At 45.1% G+C, this 27,595-nt stretch overlaps 2 protein-coding genes and 1 pseudogene across 6 annotated transcripts in view; all 3 read left to right on the forward strand.

The window, feature by feature from the left end:
• Positions 1-334: 334 nt before the first annotated feature.
• LOC140261232 (tumor necrosis factor receptor superfamily member 8-like) lies at positions 335-12,927 on the forward strand. The gene is made up of 10 exons (XM_072354440.1): positions 335-611; positions 5,707-5,797; positions 7,302-7,424; positions 7,613-7,768; positions 7,859-7,952; positions 8,360-8,637; positions 8,823-8,933; positions 10,084-10,109; positions 10,466-10,673; positions 11,666-12,927. Exons 1-10 carry the CDS (start codon positions 540-542, stop codon positions 11,905-11,907), a joined length of 1,401 nt encoding a protein of 466 aa, XP_072210541.1. The 5' UTR covers positions 335-539; the 3' UTR covers positions 11,908-12,927.
• Positions 12,928-16,126: 3,199 nt separating this feature from the next.
• LOC140261306 (tumor necrosis factor receptor superfamily member 1B-like) lies at positions 16,127-18,932 on the forward strand (annotated as a pseudogene).
• A 2,194-nt stretch (positions 18,933-21,126) lies between these two features.
• The window catches only part of VPS13D (vacuolar protein sorting 13 homolog D), an 83,059-nt gene continuing 76,590 nt past the window's right edge, over positions 21,127-27,595 (forward strand). For all 5 annotated transcript variants that reach the window (XM_072354155.1, XM_072354153.1, XM_072354156.1 and 2 more), the window contains exons 1-8: positions 21,127-21,266; positions 23,397-23,569; positions 24,383-24,460; positions 24,691-24,881; positions 25,183-25,263; positions 26,026-26,142; positions 26,350-26,454; positions 26,761-26,931. In XM_072354155.1, the coding sequence (XP_072210256.1) occupies positions 23,473-23,569; positions 24,383-24,460; positions 24,691-24,881; positions 25,183-25,263; positions 26,026-26,142; positions 26,350-26,454; positions 26,761-26,931 (840 nt within the window). In that variant the 5' untranslated portion in view covers positions 21,127-21,266; positions 23,397-23,472. The remainder of the gene's footprint in view (positions 21,267-23,396; positions 23,570-24,382; positions 24,461-24,690; positions 24,882-25,182; positions 25,264-26,025; positions 26,143-26,349; positions 26,455-26,760; positions 26,932-27,595) is intronic.

A 27,595-nucleotide genomic window follows, 5' to 3' on the forward strand; every position in this document is an offset into this window, starting at 1 on the left:
AGTTTTCACACACTTGTTTCAACAGCAGTGAAGGGGCTGTACTGGAACACTGTGCTTCTTAGCGAGAAGTCTCTCAAGGCTTGCTCTGATAGTGGACAGGGCAGGGCTTGGACTCGTGCCTGCACCAAAGCTTTGGGGAGTGATCTCTGAGGACAGCCTACAGTGCCTCAGATGGGTAGGGGCAGTCTGCATTGCTGCTCAGCCAGACACATCCTCGAGTTACAACCCTGATGCATGCATCTGACTCACAGAAACCCAACAGCTCGGGGAGTAGCAATTGAAGTGGTTTTGTTTTGTTCTTTTTTTTCTTTTTTTTTTGGGCAGCCCCCTCCTGCTTCCTTCCAAATTGTTTTCTCAGCCTGATTTGAGTCTCAAATCTGTTACCTTCAGAGCTACTCCAGCTGTTCTAGACATGGACTTTGTGAGCAGACACTGAGCGAGGCTGGACTGGACACTGGGAGGGTCCCAGACTTCAGGAGGAGCAACCTGGCTGTCTGACCTGCAATGCTGGGAGCTCACAAAAGCTAGCGCCACTGCAGATGGCTTCCTGCAGCCTGAGACTGGGACTGTGGCTCCTGCTGCTTCTCCAGGACATCCAGGGAGCCCCACAGGTAAGGGGGGGAATCCTACAGCCCTGCAGGACCAAGGATCTGGCAGAGGGTTGGGGGCACTCTGGGATGTGTTTTGTTTTGTTTTTTTTCCCAGTGGTTGCATGCGGGGTGGTGAGCATCCATAGAAACAGGCTTTGTGATAAAGGGACAATGAAGGGTGATAAGGGGTGATAAAAGGATAAAGCAGAGCTGTCCTGAAACAGCAGTTTGCCTTTTCTGGGAACTCTGCAGGTAGGACCAGTAGATACAGCTATTATTTAAGTCTTTCCTTTTTGGCATTGCTGATATTACTGCACCTCCAGTCACATCCCAGCTAGGAAATGAGGAAAGATTCCAGCAAGGAAATGAGGAAAGATTTCATAAGAATATGGGGCTGACCTCACTTACTTTGAATAAATCTCTCTCATCTTTATCCGGAGAGCCAAGTGCTCTGTGCCAGGCACATTCCTTACAGAACTTTGGGCTCACTCCGCTGCTGTGAATCAGGGCTGGCAAAATGAAAGGTGTAAAGAGGCAAACGAAACAATAAAATACCTTCCTCTTTACATCCGCCCACCCCTTTGACACCAACTTTCCCATGAATGGGCTCTCTTTTCTGCATCAGATCAGCTCAGAGTTAAGCACAGTGCGCTGCTCACAGGAAGCTGTTGCTGTGGATGCAAGTTGGCGCCCAGCTCAAATCATACATGTGCGTTTGCTCCCCCACCTCACCCTGCTCGCCCCCTCCTCACCATTGCGTCATCCAGCATTGAGCCCTCAGAGCCTGGTGTAAACCCAGGTAATTTCCCTGGCTGACAAATAGTTACACGTGGTAAAAAAGGACAACAGAGATCACAGAGGCTCTTAGCATAGGGAAGGTCAAGTTGGTGGCTGATTGCTGGCTGGGTTGGATCCTGAAAGTGTGGTGAAAGTTCTCCTTACGATGGAAATATTAGCATGTGCTTATTAAAGATGCCGGTCCGTGCATTGTAAATGAATGGTACAGCACATCACACGGACTATGGAGAGATTTTTAATAAGAAGCTGCCTCTGATTAGATCTTTGAGCATAACCAAGTCCTCTGTATAGAAGTTTGAAAGAGATCCTCATGGCTCTTACAGTAAGAGTAGGAGTTTGCCTAATGTCTTTAGCTGTGAATTCCCCTCCCACGTGGCAAGTTTGCTCTACCTCACCCTGGTCTTTCTGCCCTGCCACCATCTCCTTCCTGAAGCACATTGATCCTTCTTTTCTTCTATAGGATCAGAGTCTTCAGTCCTTACTCACTTGAGTAAGGGGGGTATTCAGGTCAGCACATCAGGTTTGCTGAATGCTAGCTGCTTTAGTTCTTGCTATTTGACGTCACTCTGTGGTGTGGTCAGTTCACCAAATGAAAAGGTTAATAATGAATTCTGTTTTCTATTACTCATGGTCAGCATTCAGACTGAGTACGAAATCATCAGTTACCTGGAATAAATGTGTCAGCCTTGTTGAGTTTAGAGTTTGCTTTAATTTTCAGTTAGCTCTCACTCACTAATAATGAGCGTGAAGCTTGACTGCTTGAAATCCTCCCTTGTCAACTTCTTTATTTCATGCTGACAGAATTTGGATAGAAGCTTGAAAAAGAGCCGACTGTTTTGCTACAGCATTAGTCAGTTCTAGAACAGCCAATGCTGGTAGATTCTTTTCTCTCTCTCTCTTTTTTTTTACCATAATACACTTTCTTTCTGACTTACCGCTTATTTGGAGTAAGCCGACTTCTTGTTCTGCCTCACCACGGCTTTGTGAGCTCTGGAGACCATAAATAAATGAGTCAAACCTTGTCCTGACTGAGTTGCAGGCCAGCCTGCTGAATTCAGCACCATCTTTGCAGTGGCTGTTATTTAAATCGGGATGGCAAATAAATGTGATTGTAGAAACTGCCAAAAAGAAACGCTGAAAAACCCAACTTTGTGTCAAGTATGTTTGGTTTGGTTTTAAACTGGGCTTTGGTTGGCAGCACATTAAAGAAGGAAAAACCCAACAACAACATTGGCCTCGTTGGTCAATGAAGTGACAAAGCCAAGGGATCCCAGGCCATCCCATTATAGAGCAATCCAAGCGCATGGTACGTATGAATCATGGCATCTTCTTTCAGAAGATGGAGAATCATAGAATCATTAAGGCTGCAAAAGAGCTCTAAGATCATCTTCCTGCTAAATCAGAAGCCTTTCTTTGCCAGCATGCATGGACTAGTGAAATTCAGTCTCCTATCTCCATCCACTTCAATGGGACAATGGTACTGACGCTACCTTAAAAAGTGAAATTGTGCTTCAATTGTGAGTTTTCTTGGCCTAATCTTCAGAGTCCTGTTTCTGTCTGTCTTGAGATTCATACAAGAGAGTGGATAAGGAAAAGGAAGAAGTCAAAAGATGAAAAGATTGTTTAAAAAACTGAATGTAACTCAAACATCAGCTTGTTCCACAAAACTTATTGGAGATCTCCTCGATGAAGAAAAGCCGTGTGGTTGCTGCAGATAAGTATGATTTAAATCACAGCCTTCAGTGCTTCTAGGTATTCCAGAAGGAGGACGGAATAGGGCAGAACTGAAAGCTGTCACATATATGTCCTTCCCACAATATAAGCAGTAAGAGGGAGAAAAATGAATCTTCTCTTACTGGCTAACTGACCATTCCTGTAAGTGCACTGGAGCAAGGAGAAATAGCACCAGAAATGATTCTATGATGCTAAATACATTATGAATGCCTTAAGGCTGAGATTTTTGGCAACGAAAGCAGGAAGAACGCAAATACTCTTCCTTCCTGCTGTCTTCTTCCTCCTATGATAAAGCACCACTTCTTCCATGAGTTCTTTCCTTTTGCCCTGCTGATCCCTTCTTTTGGATGATGTCCGTTCTGATTCAGGCAAAGTAGGGAGGGCATTTTCTTTAAGATCTTCCTCTCTTGTCCATCATCAGCCCAGACGCAGTTCTGGACACACAATATAGCAGGCTCCATCAGCTGTTGGTAGCACAGTTCAGTGTGCATTGATGCTGGGGAGGTGAGCACTGCTATCGCTGCTGGGAATTTTGCTCAGAATTTCCCTCATTTAAACAGAAGAGGTCTGTGCCGTCACCAGATTCCTTTGTAACCACAGTGTAATGGGGCAATTAGCTTTTCTTCTGCCTTTTCTGATTACAATGTGATATCCTCCTGACCCAGGCGCTTATGGAAGGCTTTGAGGCATTCTGAGTCCTGCACCATTCACCTCTGCTGTTTCTTTTGAAAGAAGTGTGTTCTTTGCCTTTGGGCAGTGATTTATTTCCTTCCCCCACAAACCCACAGGAGTCTGGGGCAAGGGCTGGTCTTACAGCAAGGCTTTTTATTCCATGTGATGCATGAAAATTTGATATTGAGCTTAGGGAAAGCTTTCTGTCTGTTGGGAAGGAGATCTAGTTTTGTTCTCGTGAGACACGTCAGGTGGGACATGGAATGGAATTGGAATGGTTGGAGTTGGAAGGGACCCTCAAGGCCATCAGATCCAAGCCCTGCACTGAGCAGGGACACCCACAGCTCCATCAGTGCTCAGAGCCCCATTCCCTGACCTTGGGTATCTGAATCACCTCTATGGGCAGTCTGTGCGGTGCCTCACCACCTTGGTTGGCTGTAGGGCGCCGTTGGCCGCGGGGTGCAGCTGCCCTCTTGTGGAAGGAGAAAAGTGTTGAGTGCTTTCTTTCATATGGATCATTGCCTGGTTTGTGCACTATTTATGTGTAGTTGCCTCAGTAAGTTATCACAGCGCTGGCATCGGGAAATTCATAAGTGGGATTTGCACTGCTGTAACTAAGAGTTGACCCTTAGCTTATGATTTCAATGATTAAGATATAAAAATATGGTCTTGTCTAAGAAACTCTTCCTTCATGGTCGTAGGCAGATCCTGTTTAAAACCCAAACAGGCAATTCAATAAGCTCTGTGTTTACATGCTGTGTGTTTCATTCAAGATCTCTGTTCCCATTGTGATTCAACATCTTTTGAAGGCAGCGTTGGTTTCCTAGAACAACCAGAAGGAGAAGATCAGGTTTTTGTGGTGACATCTTATGGGTCTTAAAGAGGAACCAACTCAAGATGACTTACTTTGGTACAGCCTGGATGCTGCTGTTGCCTGGATTTCCTTTATAAAAGGAGTCCACTCTGTCAGTCACGCCACCCACTTTACCTCTCCGAAATGACTCCTGGATGACCCTGAGTCCAAACAGAAAGTCATTTTTCTAAGCTAATATTAGAACTGTTGTGGTTTTTTATTTAAGTATCGGTTACATAATTAAATTGAGGCTTGTTAATGGAAACCTTCACTCAGAAAAAGAGATGGGTTCAGTTATTTGAGTAAGGGCTTCATTCGCTTTGTGGTAATTGCAGCTTTCGTTTCAAGGCAGAGCACACTTGTTCTCACTGTAGGATTTGTCTCCAGGTTGAGAGTAGAATGATGTGTTGGTTTGCAGTAAAACACACTCCTTTAGGTTGCTAAATTCAAGCGTTTTGAGGAATAAATAACTGAGCAGGAAGATTGGCTTTGCTGCACTGATGAATGGTGTGAAGGTGAACATGAGCAGAGCGAAGAAATGGAGCAAACTGTGAAGGAACAGATTCAGAATGCCTTAACGAGGGGCACAGGGTGTCGAGAACCAGTATACAAACAGACCTAAAAAATCCGCTTTGTGGATTACAGCCCATTTGGCAAGCCTTAGGTGATGCTGACTGTGGCACCTGGAGCATTTGGCTGGAAAGCGCTTTGATGGGGCAGTGCTGCTCCTCATTTCATTGCATGGAGCCAGTTCATTTCTTTGAGTTCTGAAATGCTTGCTGGAAGGATGGCACTAAATATTCCTTCCTTTCCTTTCAAAGAAAAGAGCTTGCTGAGTGAGGATCCATACTGAGCGATTGCTAAATATGCTGAATATTACAATCTTTGCTTAAGTTTCTGGGCAGTGGTTGTCAAGTTGCTTCTGAAAATGTTTGGACTTTCAAAACCCCTGTATACTTTATCATTTGTAACCATCATTGTTAGAGACGGGTGCTGGGATCTGCTCTAATGCAGCCCCAATTGCTCTCTAATCGTGTCTTTGTCTGCTTCAATTTTTAGCCACCACTCAACTCATCTCATTCCTGTGATGCACTCAAGAATGGGTTCTATGATGAAACATTACGAAGGTGCTGTTACCGGTGTCCTTCAGGTCAGTAACTTTGTGCTTCAGTCAAGTTAACACGGAGCCTTCCTCACAGGTTGTGCACCCACCACATATATCACAGAACTGCTTTATGGCCCTGCAGAAAAGCACGGTTTCACTGCTCACAGTGTGGTGTAGATCCAGATGTGAGTTTGTTCTCTCCTTCCCTGTTGGGTCTGCATGCAAACTGCCTTTAAATTGCACACAAGAAAACTTGCTAGAATTTGGTCTGTGCTTTTTATCAGCTGGTTTGACACTCAGAAGTAACCAGAGGTAGGCAGGTCCAACAACCAATTTCTGCTTGCCCCAGCATATGAAATAGTGCAGTGATTTTAGCTGCTGATGATCAAAGGCACAAAGCATTAAATGACAGTGCAGAAAACCTGCTGCTGTGCTCGTAGTCACAACAGCCCAGAAAGCATCTCCAGTGAGAAGCGGAATATCCATGTGGCAGGAGACAGAGAGAGCTGTGCCCAAAGCTGCGACTCAGGGGTGTGTGAGGTCAGAAATATGAAACACATCTAGAAGAGCTCTGGAAATGCCTGAAACTCCCCCAGTGGATGGGGTATTTTATGGTACTTCACCATCACCAATCGTTTCTTTTACAAGTGCAGCCTCCTCTCTCTCTCTTTTCTTTCTTTCTCGCTTATTTTTCTCTTTTCTTTCTTTCTTTTTTTTTTCAGTAGGGAAATTTTTGACATTTCTTTGTGCTGTAAAGAGCAGGTCAGTGCTTGGCTATTAGCATCTGCGTGCAGTTACATCACAGACTTCCTGTACTGCTTCGGTGCACCCCATCAGAATCATTCAGAAAATGGATGAGTTAACAAGACCAAGGGGTGGAGAAACTGCTCCTGTAGAAGAATAAGAGAGGCAGGGACACTCTGAGCCACTCCCAGGGGAAGAAGCTCTTTTCTCCTTCCAAAGCTCCCGTAGTGATGGATGCGATCGTTGGGTCTTGTGAAAAGCAGAGACGCAGTTTGCAGCTGGCTGACGTGAGCCCCACTCTTCTCAAGCATTTCACTTCTGCAATCAGCTGCAGCCTTCAAAAGAGCAGTCTTAGAAAAGCAGTTTTGAGAAGGGGGGAGTGATGTGGTTAGGGCTTGTCTGGTAGTACTTATAGGGCCAAATAGGAAGTGGCTGTTTTGACTCGTGCTCCTATGCTGTGCTTGCCAAAATGAACAGTAGGTAAGGGATTTTCCTGCTAGGTCTCCCATTCCTACAATTAACCCTTTGCTGATGTGGACTGGTACTGAAACCAGGATTCATTTTTCTCTTGTTTGTCACCTGTTAAACCTTCAGCTCGGCCTTTACGTTGTTTTAGCTTTTTCTTCTGCAGCTGCCATCATTCCTCACTGTCTGATAACTATTTCCACCTGCTGGCAAGGCCACCAGCTCACTGATAACTGCTGCACCATCCATTTCCTTTGGCTTTAAGGCCGATTGCACTTCAAGATGGCTTTCTCCTCTAGTTTTAAACAGTTATCGCCACGTTTTGGCTTTCTTTCTACAGGCTACGCTAAAAAGAAATCATGTCCCATGGATCCAGATGAAGATTGCATGAGATGTGGACCTGAGCAATACCTGAATGAATCCCCAAAGCCATGGTGTGATGCTTGTGTGTTATGCACCAAAGGTAGCCGGTTTGCTGTTATCACCTACAGATTAATCTGGTTGTTCATGACTTAAAGTGCTGTTTCAAAGAGTGCCAGCAGCCCGTTCTGCTTCCCAAGCCTTTGCATGGCTGTTGCTCAGCTTTGACCCCTGCTTTGCCTTTTCCTCACAGAGCGATCCTTTTTTCCTCCACCTGTTTCTTCCCTGCAGAATTTGACCTTGTGGAGAAGTCCCCCTGCGCCTTCAATTCCAGCCGGGTGTGCGAGTGCCGACCAGGGATGTTTTGCCAGACTGCTGCTAAGAACACCTGCATGCGGTGCCAGCTGCACACTGCTTGCAAGCCTGGCTTTGGGGTCAAAACCAGAGGTAGGAATTGCTCCCTGTTTTATCTTTTCTGATCCTGGCCATAGGCTTGGGGTTGATTCATTTTGATCCGCTGTCACTGCTTTTATTCAGGCACTTCAGAGACTGATGTTTCATGTGAAGAATGCCCTCCTGGCACCTTCTCTGACCAAAGCTCCAGCACTGACATCTGCAAGCCCCACACGGAGTAAGTCCATAGTGACAAACCTATTGGTTAAAGCTAACTAAGGGCCCAAAGGGACTCCTGTGTGCTTTGTGCCAGGAGTGACGCATTTATCTGAGAGGCAGCAGGACAGCTCTGAGCCTTTGTGCTGTTTGTAGCTCTTGCTCTGTGCTGGAAGGAGGAAGGGGATCTCTCTTGCCTCAGTTTCAGTTCTCTTAGTACAGTGGGATTCCGTGTGTGTATGAGTTTGTATCCGGGTCAAGAATCAGTGCCACAGGGTGAGCAAAAGGTTAATGACTTTCTGACTAAAACCAGTAAATGCACGTGGTATAAACATGACCAAAAAGGGCAGATGCCACATGGAAGATCTTACTGTGTGTCGTGTCATTTGCTCCTGGTGCTGATGGGCTGTTCTCTCTTTTGTTCCCTAGCTGTGCCAAGTTGAACAAAGTAGCACAAGGCAAAGGAAATGCCACCCATGATCAGGTTTGCGTGGACCAATTGCCCTCCTACCTCACCTCAGACACTTCCTCCATCAGAATCGGCAGTGAAACAAATGACTCCGACAACCTGAAGCTTTGGGCAAACCTGGTGACCCTCGCTAGTGTCCTTTCGAGTGCCACAACTGAAACTCCCAGTTCAACTCCCGAGGAAGAAGCTCTGGCTGGCACTTCTCCCACCTCAGCCAAGGGGGAGACAGCGACAAGAGGTCAGAAAGGATTTATTCTATCTGGCACGTTTTGCTCAGATATATCTTTAGTAAAAGCAGTGCATGAGCTTCCCACATAACCCCGACAACTTGTGATTTGATGTTGGGCAAACACATAGATCTACTTACTGATAGTTCCCCTTCTGCCTTTGCTTGCTCTCTCCATTCTCCCTCCTGTGCTGCAGGTCTTGTTTATTGGGGAGTGGTTCTCTCTGTGATGGTGCTGCCTGTGGGTTTGCTGTCATTTTGGCAATGGAAGCTCTGCAAGAAGCGGATCCTCATCCTCAAACAAAAACGTGAGTTTTAAAGCTGCGGTACATTGCATGCAGTTTAATCTCCCCACCTGGGAATTACAGCATCCTTAAAATAGGAGGGGAGGTGATATTTCCTAGTGCCTGGTGAAGACGGGTCGGTTAAGGGTTCTAGGCAAACTGTTCTGCATCGTGCTGGAGAATATTCTCATAGAGTCATGGTTGGGTTGGAAGGAACCTCCCAGATCATCCAGTTCCAAGCCCTGCTGTGGGCTGGTTTCCAGCTGCTAAATGAGGCAGTAGATCAGGCTGCCCAGGGCCACATTGGATTAAAGTAGCTGTGAATGTGTGGAGGAACATGCTTCCAACTGGCTGGGGAAATGGGAGGTGGTGAGCTTTGAGCTTCAGGTTTTGGAACTTGCAGTCTGTCCTCTGCAGGCTGGTAACGCTGTGGATGCGACATGCCTCTAGGTGGCTCTTTTTCCCCTCTGCATGATGCCGTTGGGTGATGCATTGAACAGGGAGGCTGCTGGAAGAATGCCCAGCTCATTTCTGAGCGCTCAGATGTGGGAGATGTATTCCAATAAAACAAAGAAGTGGATGTTTGCCATAGCAACCTCTACAGATCCCCTGCAGTGCATGCGTTCTGCTCAGCTAACCGATCTCTTAGCATCTCCATCGACTGCTCTGTTGGGTTGTGGTAGATATTTCTGACTGCTCCACATCAGAGCATTTCTGCTTATTAATTCAGGAACATGACTTAACACTTCTCATGTGAGCTCGGTTTCCTCAAAATGGAATTTTTCCTTCCTCGCTTGGTTTACGCAGTAAAAAAAATGTTACATTGCAGCATTATAGAGCTGACATATTGAATACAAGGGTGGCTGTGCATCAGAATGGTATTAGATAGGAGGTATCTAGCTTCATGTAGAATCATGGAATCATAGAGTGGTTGGGGTAGAAAGGATCTTCAAGCCCACCCAGTTCCAACCCTTGCCATGGGCTGGGTGTCCCCCTCCAGCTCAGCTCTACCTCAGCCCTTCAAGGAAGCGTGCCATTAGTGGTAAAGAGCATAATGCAAGTGAATGGGGCTGTAAAGTAGTTTAGGACACGGGTGGGTGATATTTCAAAGCAATTAATATTCTTGTGATTACTGTGAGTTCTTTTCTGACAGTTCTTCGTCTTTCCATTGCAGGTTCTGATCTAGTGGACAAATACGCAGTAAGTGTCAACCACGTTCCAAAACAGGTCACTTTCCATTCCAGTGTAAATAATTAAGGAGCTTTTTCAGTGTCCTGTTAAAAAGCCTTTGTATTTGGAATTGTAATCCGTGATCATCAAGGGGCAGAAATGAGACTAATTAGGAACTGCCACTTTTGTGTCTTGGGTTATGTTCAAATGTGGCCCTAAGGAATACAGGAACATGATTCAAGGGAACTTGAGTTCCTGTATCTGCTGGGCGCTTTGCTTTTTTCACTCCCTGTGACAGTGGAGCTGTTATTTCTGCTCTGTCAACCTGTTGTAATCTGCGCAGTGTTTTTGCATTGACCCTTCTGCTCTCCTCTTTGGATTGGCAGAAGATCACACTGACCCCTGACAAATGTCCAGAAGAAGAAGAGTTGACTGACAGAACCCTCCCTTTGGAAACCAACAACAACTTGATCTCCAGTGCTGAAAAAGCAGGTAGTCCTGTTCTGAGTCTGACTGAGGTGACACAGAGCAATGGAAAAGCCCCAGACTGCCCCATTGATTCTCGAGTGAGAGACCACACAAGCAATCAAATCGGTGAGTCTGAAGTTACTTTCTTTTACCTTGTCATTTTTTCAACCTATGGGCATAGAACATCATCCCGGCATTACTGGCAAGCAGGAAAAGCATCTAGAACTTCTAACCAAGATGGCCGTGGCTTTTCTGGGAGGCAAAAGACAAAGCACAGAAAGAACAAGGAAAAGCAGAAGCAGAAAATGCATCTTCTGTTTTCGCTGCTGCAAACCAACAGGGATTTTTGTTATCCTAACAAGCTCAGAGAACAGGCCTTTGCAAAATGCTGACGGCATGTCTGGGGGGAGAGAAAGCTGCCAAAAGAAATGAACGACAGAACTCACTGCCATTCCCTACTCCCGTTCCAGTCCTCTCCGTGTTGCTTACAAAGATGCCCTGTCTGTCAGAATGGGCTCGAATCATAAAGGAATGTGGGCATGCAAAGCCAAAACTTGTTTGCTCGCTGGAACGTAGTCCCCAGGTTAGAATGGCATAGGTTGGAAGAGATCTTAATGCCCACCCAGCTCCATCCCCTGCTGTGGGCTGGTTGCCACCCAGCAGATCAAGTTGCCCAGGGCAGCTCTTTCCCTAACTTAGATTTAAACAGCTGTGTTAGTTTTCTGAATGGGGTATTTCAAGACAGTAAAGAGGAGGGGAGGAAGGAGACCTCTCTTTTACCAAAGAGGTTAACCAGGATCCCCATTCATTGAGCCTGTGGGAAGGTACTTAGGTTGTAGATAAGCTTGCAGTGGGCTTTGGCTGTGCTTGATGATAAGAAGGAAGGTGGAAGTTCTTGGTAGCTCTCATTCCAAGCTGCCAAAAGAGCAACACCCTTTGGTTAGATATTGGGAAGCCGCTTTTCAGCCTTCCCTGCGAGAGGTTTGATCTGCACATAAAAAAAAGAAGAAAATAAAAGCTGAATGCCAAGTCAAAGCTTTGCACAGTGAGGAGCCATCTCTAAGAACAGCAGGATTGCTGCCTATGCCCAGCATTACTTATTTCTTTTCCTTTCTCAGGAAAAATATTCATCATGAACGCCGATACTGTTATTGTGGGGTCTTTAAAATCACCTGATGTCAAGAACTGTACAGCTAGGGGATATGAAAGTGATGTTGATATCCAGGAAAAGATGGAAGAGGAATTGCTGATGCACTACCCAGAGCAGGAGACAGAGGTTTGTCCAGGGGATGATGTCATGGTTCCTGTGGAAGAGGAGGGGAAGGAATTCCATCACCCCACCACGGCCACTGAAAAGTGATCGCCTGCTGGGAAGGTGTGTGAAGCTACAGAAACATCCAGTGACACTAAGCCTGAATCTGCACTGAGGGAGGTAAACCCGGAGTGCCTTCCGCAACCTGACAGCTCACGGAAAGCACCAAAAACATTCAGCTGATGTCATCCAACTAATGAGAGGGCCATCCGAACCACTGGTTCACATCTCCTCCTTGCTCTCCCAGTATCATGCTGGAATTAAACTGGAATCAAAGTTACAGAATTCAGAGGACTTCTGGATGCGAACTCCAGTTTCACAGCTTGCTTTGCCTGCATGAAGGGATGGAATTAAAATGGTTACTCGTATTAGCTCTGAAAGTTCTGGCTGGAATTCTGAGTTAACCTTGAGACCCAGCCATGTTTCATTCACATTTGTTCTCTGTTGTACTTTAGGTCAATCCTTGTTTGTTTTTAAGCCTGATTCATATTTCTTCACATCTTGAGGTCCCTTCCAACCCAAGCCGTTCTGTGATTACGAAATCATTTGTAAGCACAGGAAACGTCCTCTTCTGATTGAAGTCAGACTGGCTGAACGGTTGGATGTTGAATGAACGTCTGGATGGAGGGCAACACTGACTCTGCCAAAGGGGAAAAGAAGAAGAACTGGTTTTCTACCCCCCAAAAAATAGGCACAGCAATAATTTCCTTGAAAATTGTTAATATCTGCTTGTTTAGAACTGTTTGTATTCATCACAGTGACGCTGATTTGCATGTCTGTTCCTCAAAAACAATTCTGCTTGGTTTTGTGGCCAGCTGCTCCAGTTTATGCGGTTTCAGGTCTTTTAATGCTGCATGTTTGATAACTATAAATGCTGCAGTGCTGATGGGGTTTTTGCACAGGAGCACGGAAAATGAACAGGGTGACAAAGTGTGCCTTAAGGGTCAGGAAAAAGGAACCACAAAAACAAATTCCTTGTAGTTTTACCCTGGGCAGAGCACTGTGATAACAGCAGTGCAACTTCTGAGTCTTGTCTGAGAGCCAGCAAAAAGGAATAGAGAAGCATAAAACCACCTCCTTAGGCCAGGCTCAGCCTGCAAGGTGCCTAATGTTTTATCCCTGTGCTATTTAGGGAGAGCACATAAGTGCAGTTAATACCTGCTCTTGTCATTCCTGCTTCTGCAGCATCAGCTGGAACTGGGCTGAGGATGTTTGAAGTTTGGCTCAGCCTTTAGTATTCTTGTTGCCATTGCTGGGTGTTTGAATCTCTTATGAGTTTCCTGGTGTAATCTTCTTCCACAACCACCCCGGGACAATTGATTACAGACAGTTACCACTCACTGTGTAAAGGAGTACTTAGATACTGCTTTGAAGCTGACTTTGACTACAGTGAGTGCCAGTAGTTCTTGTGTTACAGCACATAATGCAATGCAGTACTGAGTTGCCATAATGATTCTTGCCTGTATCCTCCCCAGTATCCAAGCCTGCCTTCCTATCATTCTGTATTTCTTATCTAAGTTGCTTCATTGCCTTCATCACTTTAGTTGGCCTCATCCTTATCTTCTCTAACCTCACTGTGTTCTGCTGGAGATCTGAAGACCTGAAACATATGTTTAAGAAGAGGAGATGTATATATGTGTTGTTGTTACTTATAGAATGGCCCGGGTTGAAAGGGACCTCAAAGATCATTTGGTTTCAAACCCCCTGCTATGGGCAGGGTCACCAACCGCCAGACCAGGCTGCCCAGAGTTGTTGTCCTTGCAGAGGTGACTTCAGAAGATCATCAAAGACGGGGGAGGATGGAACAACAAGGGGGAATGGTTCTAAAGTGGGGGAAAAATAAAAAGAAATGGGAGATTTAGGTTGGATATTAAGATGAATTTCTTTGCTCAGAGGGCAGTGAGGCCCTGGCACTGCTGCCTAGAGATGCCCCATCCCTGGAGGTACCCAAGGCCATGGATGGGGGCCTGGGCAGCCTGAGTTGGTGGGGGGGTCTTTAAGGTCCCTTCTATCCTGTGCCATTCTAGGATTTGTCTAAGGTTCTGCATAGAACTGACCCCAGCACTGACTCCTATGACCCCACTGCTACCTGTTCTCTGTCCTCAGAGATGACTGTTGGGCTGTGCTGTTTCCTTCCTGACTTTCCTATCCCACAATCTTTTGGGAAGTCCTTATAATGGCCTTTCCTAAGCTGACTGTAGGATGACTTTGTTTTATTAATCACCTCTTCAGAGGTTTTTTGCAAGTCTTCACGTATTACACTGGATGTCCTTCATCCATTCAACCTCAGCATATAAGGGAATGTGTGTTATACAGATTTTATGACTGAAGAAATAAATCACAAGTAATTTATGCTTTCTCGGGCCCACAGCCCCAAAAATGGAGTGGGGGAATCTCAGCATTATGGAACCTTGTCGCTTGCATCCAGCAATGGGAGATCTACCTGCACAGGGTACATTTGAAAACAGGATTTAATTCCAAGTGCTCTTAGTTCCAGCATTTACTTGAATTCTGCTCTTCTCTGCAAGTCCAGAACTTAATATAATGCCTAGAAACACCAGTTGTCACTCCACGTCCTTTCTTCTGCAGGAAAGGCAGTGAGGGTTGAATGTCCTGTGTTTTTCCTTGGTTTCTTGCCTTCAGGAATGCTCAGATGGCAATTTCCTATGGCTGTGAGTGCTGTCATATCAATGGGAGTGATGGGAAGGGAGGAGGAAATGGAATTCATGTGTTTTGGGTGCAGAGGTTGTACATACAGAAACAGCAATGGGGGAGGAGGAACTGAAAACTCCCTGTTAAAGACTGGAGGCCATTCCCTTGCTTCCAGCAAGCGTGCGTTCTGCCCAGCACGTACCATTCCTTCTAGAAAAGCACAGCAATGTCAGCTTCATGTCAGAGGACGCCAATTTGTTCATCCACAGCCTCGTTACGACTGCGCTCACCTGGCTGTGCCCACTGAGGGATGCTCTGCAATCAGACTGTGTTTTGGGGTCGGGCATAAACGAACCTTTCTTTTTCTTTCTCCACCCCCCCAATAACAACTTTCTGGATGGCCCATCAGCACTGTGACCTCATTAACTTCAATCTTGGCGTTGTGTGAATGAAATGCTTCAGGAGCTTGGGCAGTGCTTGCAGGCTTTGGCCAAGCCCGCCCCATTCCCTTTGGCTTTGCCGTTGTTGTTTTCTAGCTTCCTAAAGCCTCGACAGAGGGGCTTGAATTGGGTGGGTTTTTCAGGCTCTGTCCATATGGAGTACAGGTGGTTAAACAGGAAGAGCTCATCGTGCTCAGCTGCATCCCTCACACCGTCCCTATTTACAGAGCAGAGCCCTTGGATGTACCTGTAAGAGCTGATATGATGCAGCTGTGGCTGTTCTCTGCTGTTACTGAATTCTGTGGTTAAAGGAGTCCTTCAGCTGTTTAAACCAAAGAGCTCGGTGGGATCTTTGGGTATAGAACCACAGAATGGTTGGAGTTGGAAGGGATCCTCAAGGCCATCAGGTCCAAGCCCTGCACTGAGCAGGGACACCCACAGCCCCATCAGTGCTCAGAGCCCCATTCCCTGACCTTGGGTGTCTGCACCACCTCTCTATGCAGTCTGTGCAGTGCCTCACTGCCCTCATTGTAAAACACTTTTTCCTTATATCCAATCTCAATTTCCCCTCCTTTAGTTGGAAATTGTTTCTCCTCATCCTGCTGCTCAGAGTCTGTCCCAGCTCATTGGATTTTTTTATGCCATGTGTGTCATTTTCATGTTTCTTTCATAGCTGAGCCTAGTAGCAACTAATAAAGCCTGACGTCCTGGTACAACTCCTGCTGATTTGGGTGAGAAATGCAGTTGTGAGATGACCTTAATCTTCCATTGAATTCTTTCTCCAAGTGACCTGCATACATATTTTCAGTCGAACTTTGTGGGTTTTTAAGTTTTTTTTCCTGTCTTTAGCACGTTTGGTGGCTCAGCAGGTGGTATCTCTACTTTGAGACCTTTCCTTGGTGACTTCATTGTGGTTTCACATGCACGAAGAATGTCGGATGCCAGATGCGGTTCCTGTTCAAGCTGCTTTGTTTGACAGCTTCAGTTTGAAGACTGAAGGAGAAAAGGTGTAGAAATGTGAGTTAGGATCAAAAAACATGGATAAATCTCTTTGTTTTGAATGAACACATTGAGTGAAACTGAAAGCTATATGAATGGCTGAATATATATATATATATATGTCATAAGCATGTTTTATATCTACTATTGAAGTTCTTTAATTACAGATGAAGTCCATGGGTACGAGCTGTAAGGCAGGAGGGAGTAGAAATAATTTCTGCTCTAATTAGCACTGAGCACTTAGAGAATGCTATTTTCTTGTCACGTGCCATGATTTCTGATCTTGGCCTTCCTCACCCTTGTGTAGAGCCATGTTTTCATCCCCTTCAGGTTTGAATTCCCATTGTGTCGCTACGCATGCTTTAGAGTGCAAGCATTATCACAGCAAGTAGGCAGTACGTAGCACAACAGCATGTCCAAGAGGCACGTCCAAGGGAACAGATTATAGGTATCCCCAACCCAAGCAGAGCTTCCAGCTGAATTTTGGTTTAAGTGGGTGGTGGTGATTCTGTGCTGCCCTGTAGAATGAGCCTCTCTGTCTTAGATGTTGAGATTCACATCAAGCTGATAAATAATATCCAAAGATGCTGAATGTTGGAGTTCATTCAAAATACTTTGAAATGATGCAGAGTTCCAGCAGAGTTCAGTAGGAGATTGGCCTAAAAAAGCTCCACTGTTGTCTCTAATGCCCCATTTTTAACATTTTGGTAGGTTTTCACAGTCTGAAAATGGCCAACTACAAAGAATACCAGAATAACACCCGATGGATCTTCTGATTTGTGTCTGGGTGGAGTGTTTCAGATGAATCTCACCCATGACAGACTGTATGTTGTGTACTGCCCCTCTATCGATTTCAGGATCTGCACCACAGGCTTAGATTACTCATTCTTGTTTCTCACTTTCTGACTAACTGGAGTTTGCTATTTCTTTTAAGGAACAGACAGCACAGACACGGAATGTAAGCCCTGTCCCCCTGGCCCTTTTTAAATGAGGAATCTTCCGATACCAGCTGTATACCACACACAGTGTAAGCCAGATTCTAATATCAATCTTGAACTGAATGCAGGGTTGCTTTCTTTCCTAACTTCTCTTTCTGTTTCTTGCAGTTGTAAATCAGTGGCTGTTGCAGGAAACAGCGTGAGTGACACCGTTTGCCATGACTCAGTTGCCGCAGTTCCACATCACACTGTTGTAAACCTCCTCCCCAGCCAAAGCTCAACTTCCAACACTGGTGACATAATAACACAGCCTGTCATTCTAAACTCTGTGCCTGACACGTCCTTCATCATTGGTGAGCTCTTACCTTGTTCAAAGTCACTTCTGGCTGGTTGGGAAGCAAGATTATCTTTAGTTGACAGTTTCTGTCCAAAACTAATTACCTGTACCCAAACAGAAGAGCTGAGTTAATTGTGTCACTGCTTGTATTGAGTTGCATAATGTCACAGCTGTCCTGCCTTGCTCCATTCCACACTCACTGTAATTCTTTATATGTTTCTAAGAAGCCCAGAATTAGATTATACAATGCACTTACTGAGACTTTGTGCTATAAAGAAGCTGGAAGAAAAGGTTTATGTGTCAGATGTTAGACTATGGCAAGCCTGACTTACAGCAGGCCAATCTTTATAGCATTCACAAGTGTGGACATATTCTCTGCTGTTCATGGTCTGTCCAGAAGACAGCTATGCTTAAGAGCATTTTGGACTGTCTGACCTTGTAGTTAATGAGCTGCTCCTAGCTTAATGAGATGCTTTTTGTTGCCGTGGTGAAAAGTCTGTCTTCACTTTCCAGAACAGGAAAACTCAGTTTTAATAACCAGTGGGGTCTGAAAATGAGACTTTGGTGTGTAATGAGGGAGAAGCTAAATGTGACCATCAGACCTCCATGGCACTTTTAAATTCAGCTGTCATAACCATGGACAGAAAACTATTGCTTCTCATTCGGTCCATTACCGCATTGACCTGCTTTATGACTTACCTGCTTCGATTTTGTTTTCAGGATCAGTAATAGGGCCGTTGTTATTGGTCCCGATAATTGCTGTTCTGGGGTGTTGTTTGTCCTTCCCAGCTTCTCCACTTTTAGAAATCGTTTAGTTTTATGTAACTGAGAGGACAGGAAAACTGCACAGCAAAAAGACAACGAGTGAGGAAAGAGTGGTCTGGACCTCAACCCTGTGTGGAAGGTGTACCTCACATAAGCTGTCCCATTGAGCTCATGGAATGGCCAGTGAGCTAGTATGAGTCTTACTTGCATATATCTGCATAGCAATGACTGTTATCAGTGGTTTCTTTAGCCAAGTATTGACCACTTTTTGTTAACACTTTTTAAAAAGATTAAGTTTGCATTGATCTGTTTCAGCCTTTTTTTCCCCTACGGAGAAGCAGCAGGATAAAAGAAGTAAGAAATGCAGGATGGCAAAACTCCAGCAGTTCTGAACAGGAGGAGCAGCATCTCTTGGAAACTCCTGCCTCAAGCAGCAGCTCCCTGGATAATGCAGCTGGATCTGCATGAGTCAGTGTAGTAAGTTAACAAAGACCTCCACCAGTTTGCCTATCAAGCAATGGAAGATGATGCAGAGCATGTAATTGAACTCCTAAGTCAATGAACTGGATAAAGAATCCAACATGTTGTTCCAGGCTGCGTTCTACCTTTCTTAATCTGTGTTTTTTTTCCTTATTTGACAGAACTCTCAGGTAATGGAGGAATGCAGGTGAATGAATGTGACTTGTATTGTTAAAGTACGTAATCCAGATTGTGGCTCCCAGTTTCCAGAACAGGCTGGTTCAACTAGCTTGGATGATGGAAGTGCTCAGTGTTCTCCAACAGGGCGAGAAGTTCCTCCTTCCAAAGAAGAAAACCCCTTGAGAAAAAGAAACTGAAATTCAGATATTGGTGGAAGCCAAGGGCGGTTTACTTCAGGATTGACTTCTGCACACAAAGAAGTTTCCTCTGGGTGTTCAAGATATGGGGATGAAAACTGTTTAAAGGAGATGACAGATTTTATACTGCTTGACATAATCATCCCTGACATTCACAACCAAACGTGTTAAATGTAGCATTTCTACAGAGACTTGAAATCTCAGAGGAATACCGACATTTATTTTTTGAGGCTTTTAATCTCTTCTTTGTCAGCTTTGAGAGTCAAAAGATGAGCGTTGCAGTTTTGAACAGGTTACTCCTTTTTAATGCTTTTTCTCATCTAATTTTCCTCATGGCCAACTCCTCCCTTCCTTCCGTGATATCCCGAAGCAACCTTTAATAGCTTTAAAAGGAAATAGTTTCCTAACTTGATGTCATCGACTTTTCTCCTGAGACTTCTTGGGTTCAAGTCAAGACTGTGATCTGAACCAGCCTCCCAGAGGTTTCTCTTACTATGCTTCTCTTATCATCACACTTTGCTTTCTCTCATTATCGGACCGATAGCCCTTAGGTGTATCAGGGAATGTCAGCTTTGACAGGAGCTTTTTTAATGATTGTTTTTTGCTAGGTTATGAAGGTCACATCTAAACAATAGCATTATTTCATTTAGCTGTGCATGGTTTAGAAAAGAACGCGTAGGTTTTCTTTCAGTAGGAAATAATTTCCTTTTAATGACAGCTCTGTCATCTCCGCGTCCTGACTGATTCCATATTGTTTTCTCATTGATTCTCACCTTGTTTTTGAGGTTGTAAAAGTTAAACCATCAACCCCAAATACTTTTTTTCTGCATTCCAGTGGATAATAGAGATGATGCAGATGGATCTGTATGCTGGGCAGCTCACTCCCACCCATCTCAGGTAATGAACTCTCTTGAAGGTTGCGCGGAGTAATCTATAAAAACTGGAGGTGACTCAGTCCTCAGAACCTGAAAATCCTGTTCCATTCTTCGCTTGTTGCTCAGTGCTGAAGATCCATCCACCCACTTATAGAAAATCAGTCGACCAGCACCTACTCTATTAATAAAGACGAGATCCAGACTTTTAAAACACATCCTTTAAACTTGCATGCAACCTAAGAGGTTATTTCTAGAGCTGGGAACTGGCAAATAGGTTTTTCATCCCACTACGAAGAAACCTTTTACAACTTCATGTTCAACTTGAAGGTCCTCTTCAGAAAAGACTTTGAAACCAAAACTGTCATGGGGAAAAAAAGCCCAATGGAAACAACAGACAGAACCTGGTTTTGTAAAATGCTTTGACCCTTTTCTGTTGTACTGAGTATTTTAATGTCTTACTCAACAGCTCCCAGTGCTGGGACCGCATTGGAGGAGCAGTGGAAGAAGTTTTAGATGATGCTATGGCAGTTAATGTTCTGGGTTTTCAGGCTATGGAGCAGTGTGACAGAAGGGAAATTGCATTTTTATCTTGAAGTATGAAAAGTGTGCTTGTATTTGTTGAGAAGAAGATAAATAGTGTGTTTTTATACTTGTTTTCTACATCCCTACTGAACCAAAATTCTGCTTTATAGAACGGGTTATTTCACTCCATAGGCTAAAGCATTGCTTTTAAACTCAAGGCTTTATTTCATAGTTCTTCATTAAAAGAGGATTGATCCACAGCTGTATCATCTCTCATTGCCTACAGCCAGGCCCTGCTAACAAGGACACTATAAGCAGCCATTACCCTTCCTCTGGGAGTTATGGCTTCAGTGGACACAGAAAGGGCAACTGGTGTTGTCTACCTGGACTTATGCAAGGCCTCAGACATGGTCCTGCACCACGTTTGTGTCTCTAACTTGGAAAGGTAATGGTTCAAAGGGTGGACTATCCTGTGGATAAGGAATTGGTTGGTTGGTTGCAGCTAGAGGGTCGTGGTCAGTGTCTCCAGGTGCAGGTGGAGTGGTGTCCCTCAGGGCTCCATCCTGGGACTGGAGGTCTTTATCAGTGATGTAGATGATGGGCTGCAAGTTAGCAGATGGCCCTAAGCTGAACGCTGCAGTTGACACCATAAAAGGGATCCATCCAAAGAGGCCTGGACAGGCTCAAAAGTGGGCCCACAAGAACCTAATGAGGCTAAGCAAGGCCAAGTGCAAGGTATTGCAGATGGGTCAGGGCCATCCCAGGTACGTGTATAGACTGGGAGGAGAACACAGCCCCATCCCTGGAGGTGCCCAAGGTCCTGTGAGCAGCCCGAGCTGCTGCGGTCGGAATCCGGGCCCGCCCCTCAGGCGGCGCAGGACGGACCGGGCCGGTTCCGCCCCCAGGAGGCGGGGAAGCTCCCATCGATCGTTCGGCGCTCCGTGCCCGTCCGGCCTCGTTTTTTTTCCCCCTTTACGCCGCCCGGCCGCGGAGCGCTCGGCCTCCACACAGCGCTGCGGAGGTGGCGGCGGCCGAGAGCTGAGGTGAGTGCCGGCGGGAGGAGCGGGGCGGGACAGGACGGCGGCTCCGGGCCTCGGCGGCGCTTCCCTCCTGCGTCAGCCCGAGCTGCGCGGCGCAGGCCCGGCATTCAGGGGCTCCTCCCCGCCTCACGCCCCTCTCCGCGCTCCGCCCCGCGGTCTCGGGGTTGCGAAGGGGCTCCGGGGCCGCCTCGGGGCTGTGCTCGGACTCTCCCCACGCGGTGGAGGCCGCCCGACCCCGCGGCTCTGCCCGGCCGCCTGTGGGCAAGGTGACCTTTCGCTTCGCGTCTCCCCCGCGCCGGTGTGCCAACAGGTCGCTCTCTTCGTTATTTCCCCTCCTCTTCCTCCTTACGGACCGTTTCTTTGTACGGGGGGAGGCAGTGTGTGGCGTGGGGCCGCTCCGGGCCTTTTTTATGCTCGTGTAGGTGGGAGCGGAGCGAAGCAAAGCGCCCACAGCCCCGCGCTGTGAGGAGAGCGGCCTGCGGGGCCCCAAACTGCGCCTTTACCCACAGTCAGCAGCACCGGGGAACGGCCTCGGCCTTGTCCTCGGCACTGTAAGTGCTCACACCTGGCTTTGAAAAAAGCAGAGGGAAATATGATGAGCGTTAGAAACAAACAGATAACCTACAGCACAAGCTGAGTCTGAATCAAGTATTTGACCTGGTACTGCTGCCCAGAGCTGTGGGTGCCCCATCCCCGGAGGTGCCCAAGGCCATGGATGGGCACCAGGCAGCCTGAGCTGGTGGTTGTGGCCCTGCAGGTGGCAGAGGGTTGGAGCTGGATGGGCTTTAAGGTCCCTTCCAACCCAAACCATGACTGGATTTGATGATCTAACTTTTCTCTACACAACTCTGTAGGGAGGTTTCCACGGTCTCCTTATGAGCTGAAACAAATGGTTGGAGAAGAGAATGAAGGGAAATATCGACACTTACAGCTAGTGTTGCTTCCCTAATGTAGCTTTTTACAATGCCTTGATGCAGGTATCTATGGTATCGCTTTGAAGACCCAATCGAGTTCTTGTTAATAAGCTATTTATCTGGCTCACATCTGATTATTTCCCACACATACGCTCTTCCCTCAATGAGGGTTTGTTTAGTGTGAGATGTATCACACACATCTTAGGAGAATCCTGCAAGAGTCAAAAGGCTTTTTGGTGTGGTGTGGTTCAAATTGTAAATTGCCTCCATCCTTTTCTGGTAAGTGAGTGTCCTCTGGTTAGAATGGGAACTGCAGATGTATGGGCTCATGGAAGTGTGCGTGTGTTTCTGAGTCCCTGTGCTGTGGGTGTTTGTTCCTTGTTTCAGTGTCTGATCTTCTCACAGTAACAGCCTTCTAATAGAATAATTGTAAGTGCTGACTCCAGGAAGTTCATGGTATAGAACGGGGGAAGAAGAAACAGTGTCAGTGTGATCAGTCCTTCATAGAATCATCATAGAATGGCTTTGGTTGCAAAGGCCCACAGTGCTCATCCAGTTCCAACCCACTGCTATGTGCAGGGTCACCAACCAGCAGCCCAGGCTGCCCAGAGCCACATCCAGCCTGGCCTTGAATGCCTGCAGGGATGGGGCATCCACAGCCTCCTTGGGCAACCTGTTCCAGTGCGTCACCACCCTCTGCATGAAAAACTTCCTCCTAATATCCAACCTAAACCTCCCATCTCTTCCCCCTTATGTAGGGGAGGAACATTGCCCATTGTGGGAATTGACAGATGTGGTTTTCTTAGAGAGGGGGGCACAGGGGCGCCCGTTTTTGCAGACTGGGCTTCCAAAATCAATGCATTTGCAACTTGAAGTAAATACTGTGAGCATTGCAAAATGGCTTCAGATCAAAGTGGAAAGAAGATTGTTAATTGGCGTGGTTGATAATTGCCATTAAAGGTGGTGCTTTGGTTAGACATAGGATGGAAAGATGAATTTAATTTGCCTATGGGAGTAAACTGAATTCATTAAAGCTCTGTATGAAGCTCTGTGATTTGGGACAAGAGTATGGCATAAGGTTGGTTTCTTCCTTTAAAAATGCTTTAATATTTTAGGATGGATACAGAGGAAGATCATGGTAGCGCTGTCTCTGGGTGTGCCAAGGCTTTATTTCAGACACTCATTTGTTTCATCATTATTACTATTTTTTTCCTTTCAGATCGAGACTGCAGTTATGGAACAGAGAACCAGAAAATGACAGAAAAATGTTAGATGCTCCCTTCTAGGACACAGTCATGTTGGAAGGGTTGGTAGCCTGGGTCCTCAACACCTATTTGGGCAAATATGTCAATAACCTGAACACAGACCAGCTCTCCGTTGCTCTTCTGAAAGGTGAAGTTCTGTTACATTTTCTGTAATGCTTTATGCTGGGATTTAAGGAGAGAAGTGGTTTTGTTTCCATTCCGTCTCAGAGTTAACACTGTCACATAATATTGTCTTTAACACGTTATATAAATGCTTCTCATGAAGTTTTGTGCCAGCACTTTACAGCGAATGGTAAATTCTTTTGTGTTTCTATCTCTGTTGTTTCTTGTCAACATCGTTAAACCAATTTATTCAAGACTTTCAGTTGTATGCTTAGCTTATCTTAATAGCCCGTTTAGTTTATTTAATATTTGAGTATCATTTTCCTTAACACTGTTCAGTAACGTTCCTGTCGAGGGACTGTGGTCAGGAATGTTCTGTAGTTTTACCTCTCCTGTTTTGGTGCTGGTAGTTCCTCATTTTACAGCAGTATCTAATATACTCTTTGCTGCTATTCGCTGATTTTGGAGAGAATATTTAGTAACACTTCAGAGCTTTTCTTTATGTGCTGTGATAATATCCGGAAAGTGCTTGCAGTTTCTTTTTAGAAGCAGTAGAAGCTGTCTCCTAGATGGCAAAGTTCAGCTCTAAATCCTTACCCAAGGTTGTTTCTGGATGACCTCATCAAATGCTTTGAGTACGTGGCACTAAAAAATTAATGAGCGTACTAAATATCTGTGACAGTTGTTGCACAAGTTGATGTGGCAGGTTGGCTGTTCTCAGGAAATGCTATTCTTTTTTCCCTTTGAAGCATGATGCTGGTTGTTCTATAATATTCAAGTTGGCATTCGTAACCTAACTTTACTCAACAGACATGGTTTTTTGGTGTGCTTTTAATAGGTGCTGTTGAACTGGAAAACTTACCACTAAAGAAGGATGCTTTGAAGGAACTAGAACTACCATTTGAAGTAAAAGCAGGTATGTATTTTGCCTGTGTGTGCCAGACAAATATTTATAACCAGGTAGGACTGCGTACATTGACTTCTACCTGTGAGTCAGGAGCTTGAACAGTTGATGTAACCTAATTTTAATCCAGTTCTACTTTAGTTTGTTTGTTTCTTACATCTCTTTGCCTTTCAAGTTTTCCAGGGGTCACAAAAGTGTTTTTTACACAGGAATCTGAGAGCGTCTCTGCTTTGCATTTCTAGGTTTCATTGGCAAAATAACACTGCAGATACCTTTTTATCGCCCACATGTGGATCCATGGGTAATATCTGTCTCAAAACTGCACCTAATTGGTGCACCAGAAAAAAAGGAAGACTTTGATGAGGAAAGGGAGAAGTTGCAAGAAAGAGAACATAAGAGAGCCCTCCTTGTAGCACTTGAAGAAAAATGGAAGGTGGGTCACAGTTGTTTGTCATAGTGAAAAACCTGCTATGGTAGAGGGATACTGTTTTAAGCCTCCTAACAAGCAAATGCATAGGAAACTGAAGCTAGGGTTTGATATATACTAACACCATGTAGTTCACACTTCCCAGCCTCCTGCATGCATGGTGATATTGGAATCTGTTATTCTTCTTTCTCTTTGTTCAGTAATTTCAGTGTAATGCCTATATACCTGCATTGTTTCCTGTTCAGCTTTTACAGTGTTGGTTAATTCTGATTCCTATTTTCTTTCTGTTTCCTTTATTTCTTTTCAGAAAGAACGACAGCAGAAAGGGGAATCTTACTGGTACTCAGTCACTGCGTCGGTAGTCACCAGAATCGTAGAAAACATTGAAGTAAGTCTTTATGTTAGAGAGCAGCCTGTGTCCATTGCATTACACACTGAGTAGTCCTCAGAGGAGAAAGATGGGAGTGAAAGGCGAATGTTTGGCAGAGGACTGTCCCTTTTCAGATAGAACCTCTATAATTTCAGCCTCAAACTGGTCCTGATAGGGACAGCTGGGAAGGGAAAGCCCTTTGGCCTAAACAGGGGAAAAAGAGCAGCTCTTCCTGAACGGTAATGCAGATTGAAGATGGCTCAGTCCAACTGCTTTTCCTGATATATTTGAGGAGGATGTATCTATTGCAAGAGCTCAAGGCAAGAGTGTCACTGCTTAATGCAGTCTCAGGCTTGACACGTGCTGAGAAACCACCCTAACTCTGTGCTCTCATCCAGGCTGGATGTGGCTCTGGGCAACCTTGTTGACAACCCTGCACATAGCAGGGGAGACTGAAACTGGATGATCATTGTGGTCCTTTTCAACCCAGGCCATTCTATGATTCTATGGTTCTATGATTCTCTCTTAGGGTTTACTACTGTAAAATTACTTTTTTGAGTCATCTTTTGCTGCCCTTAATCTCTGAAATGCATTGGAGTCTTTGGCAATTGCATATTTGTCTTGAAAATGGCAAATGATACTAGCAAAACAAATTACACCGATGTATGCAAGGGGCTAATTGACTGGGGGGAGGTGGGGAGGGAGCTGCACAGCACTACTTTGTGCTTAATGATGGAAATAGTTGTCTCTGGTAATGTATATATTTTTTTCCCTATTTAGTTAAAAATTCAGGATGTCCATCTGAGGTTTGAAGATGATGTCACCAATCCGTTGCAGCCTTTTGCATTTGGCATATGCATCAAAAATGTCTCCATGCAAAATGCAGTGTTTGAACCAGTAAGTTTTGTTCAGGAACTTGGGGCAGCTAAGATGTGGTGCTGTACATTATGAGTCCTAGTAAATAGTGGGCAAAAAGGTCTTTTTAATAGTCTGGTTATTTTTATAAGTTGATTCTGGGTGTTTCCTGTTATTTCTCGAGTAAGCAGAACTAAGAGCTTCATGCATGTAGCGTGTAATTGCCTTCATTCAGTCCTTCTATTTCAGGTAGAGAAACTGATGCGGAAAAAGCAGTTAGATGTTGCTGACTTCAGTATTTATTGGGATACAGATTGCACTTTATTGGGTGACCTGCCTCCTGCTCAGCTACAGGTACAAGAGAGCCTTTTCTTGTCTTTTCTTTCAGTTAAACTTCTTCCTGTATGATAGCCGTAACTGACTTAGATCTTACTGGATCTGGTGCTTTTAAGAGCAGCAGAAGGTTATAGTTTTGTGCTGTCATGGCTGAATACAGGCGTAACACAAAAGTTGTGCTATGAGATAACTTTGAAGAGAGAGTGTATTTAAGTTATTGTCATTGACCTGTTAATGGAGTGTATTCTAATACATTAAACCAATATATCCTGATACATATTGTACAACTGTTTCATGTAGGAAAAATGTCCTTGTAACCCACAGGAAGCCATGGATAAAAGTATGGAAAGCCATGATCATAATTACATCATGGAACCTGTGTGCACTTCTGCTCTTCTGAAGAGGAACTGTTCAAAGGAGCCTTTAAGATCTCGCCAGACTCCACGACTTGAGTGTGACATTGTGCTTGAGACCATACCCCTGAAGCTTTCCCAGGTAACCACTGTTCACCTTCACTTCTTTCCCAGTATCTGAGACAGATGGCTCAGGAGCAGAGTAGGTGAGGCCACTGGGAACTCCTCAGCCTGTCCAAACCAGTTAGGCTTCAAGATTGCTTGGTTATATGTGCTTTATTGCAGCCTGCTTTGGTGTCAGGTTCTAACCAAATGGCTGATGGAAGAAGTGGTTTGTTTGTTGGTCACAGTGCCTGCAAAGTCACATTGGAAGTTTGACACAGTGTTTCTCTTCCCACCTGCTGCCTGTTCTAAATTTCCTGAAGATTTTGCTGGTAAAACGAAGTCTTGAATTGTAGGATTGTTGCAATTTCTTTACCTTACAGGTTGCAAAACTGGTAGTGTTTGTTACAGATTAAACAGCAGCAGCCTAAAATCAATACTTTCTTAAAGCTTTAGCTATAGAGACAACTGAAAGGAATACACTGAAGAGATTGATTTAAAATCAAGTCTTCCAAATAGAAAGCTTGTAAATTGAGTTTCTGCTGGGAATAACGTATGTGACACCAGAGAGCAGCGTTTATGATGAACACTGATCTTAATTCTTAAGCTGTTCGCAGTCTGTCAGTGCAGATAAGCAAAATCTGTGGTGTTTTACCTCTCCCCCCCTTTTCGCTTGGAAAGCACTCCAATATTGCCTAATTATC

This window comes from Excalfactoria chinensis, chromosome 20 (genome assembly GCF_039878825.1).
Source record: "Excalfactoria chinensis isolate bCotChi1 chromosome 20, bCotChi1.hap2, whole genome shotgun sequence".
Taxonomy (NCBI): domain Eukaryota; kingdom Metazoa; phylum Chordata; class Aves; order Galliformes; family Phasianidae; genus Excalfactoria; species Excalfactoria chinensis.

Bases quoted from the DNA above. Each gene is read 5' to 3' on its own strand.
- LOC140261232 (XM_072354440.1), top strand. From the start codon at position 540: ATGGCTTCCTGCAGCCTGAGACTGGGACTGTGGCTCCTGCTGCTTCTC. The intron at 5,798-7,301 runs GTCAGTAACTTT...TTCTTTCTACAG, and splicing joins CTGTTACCGGTGTCCTTCAG to GCTACGCTAAAAAGAAATCA. The intron at 10,110-10,465 runs GTAAGTGTCAAC...TTGGATTGGCAG, and splicing joins ATCTAGTGGACAAATACGCA to AAGATCACACTGACCCCTGA.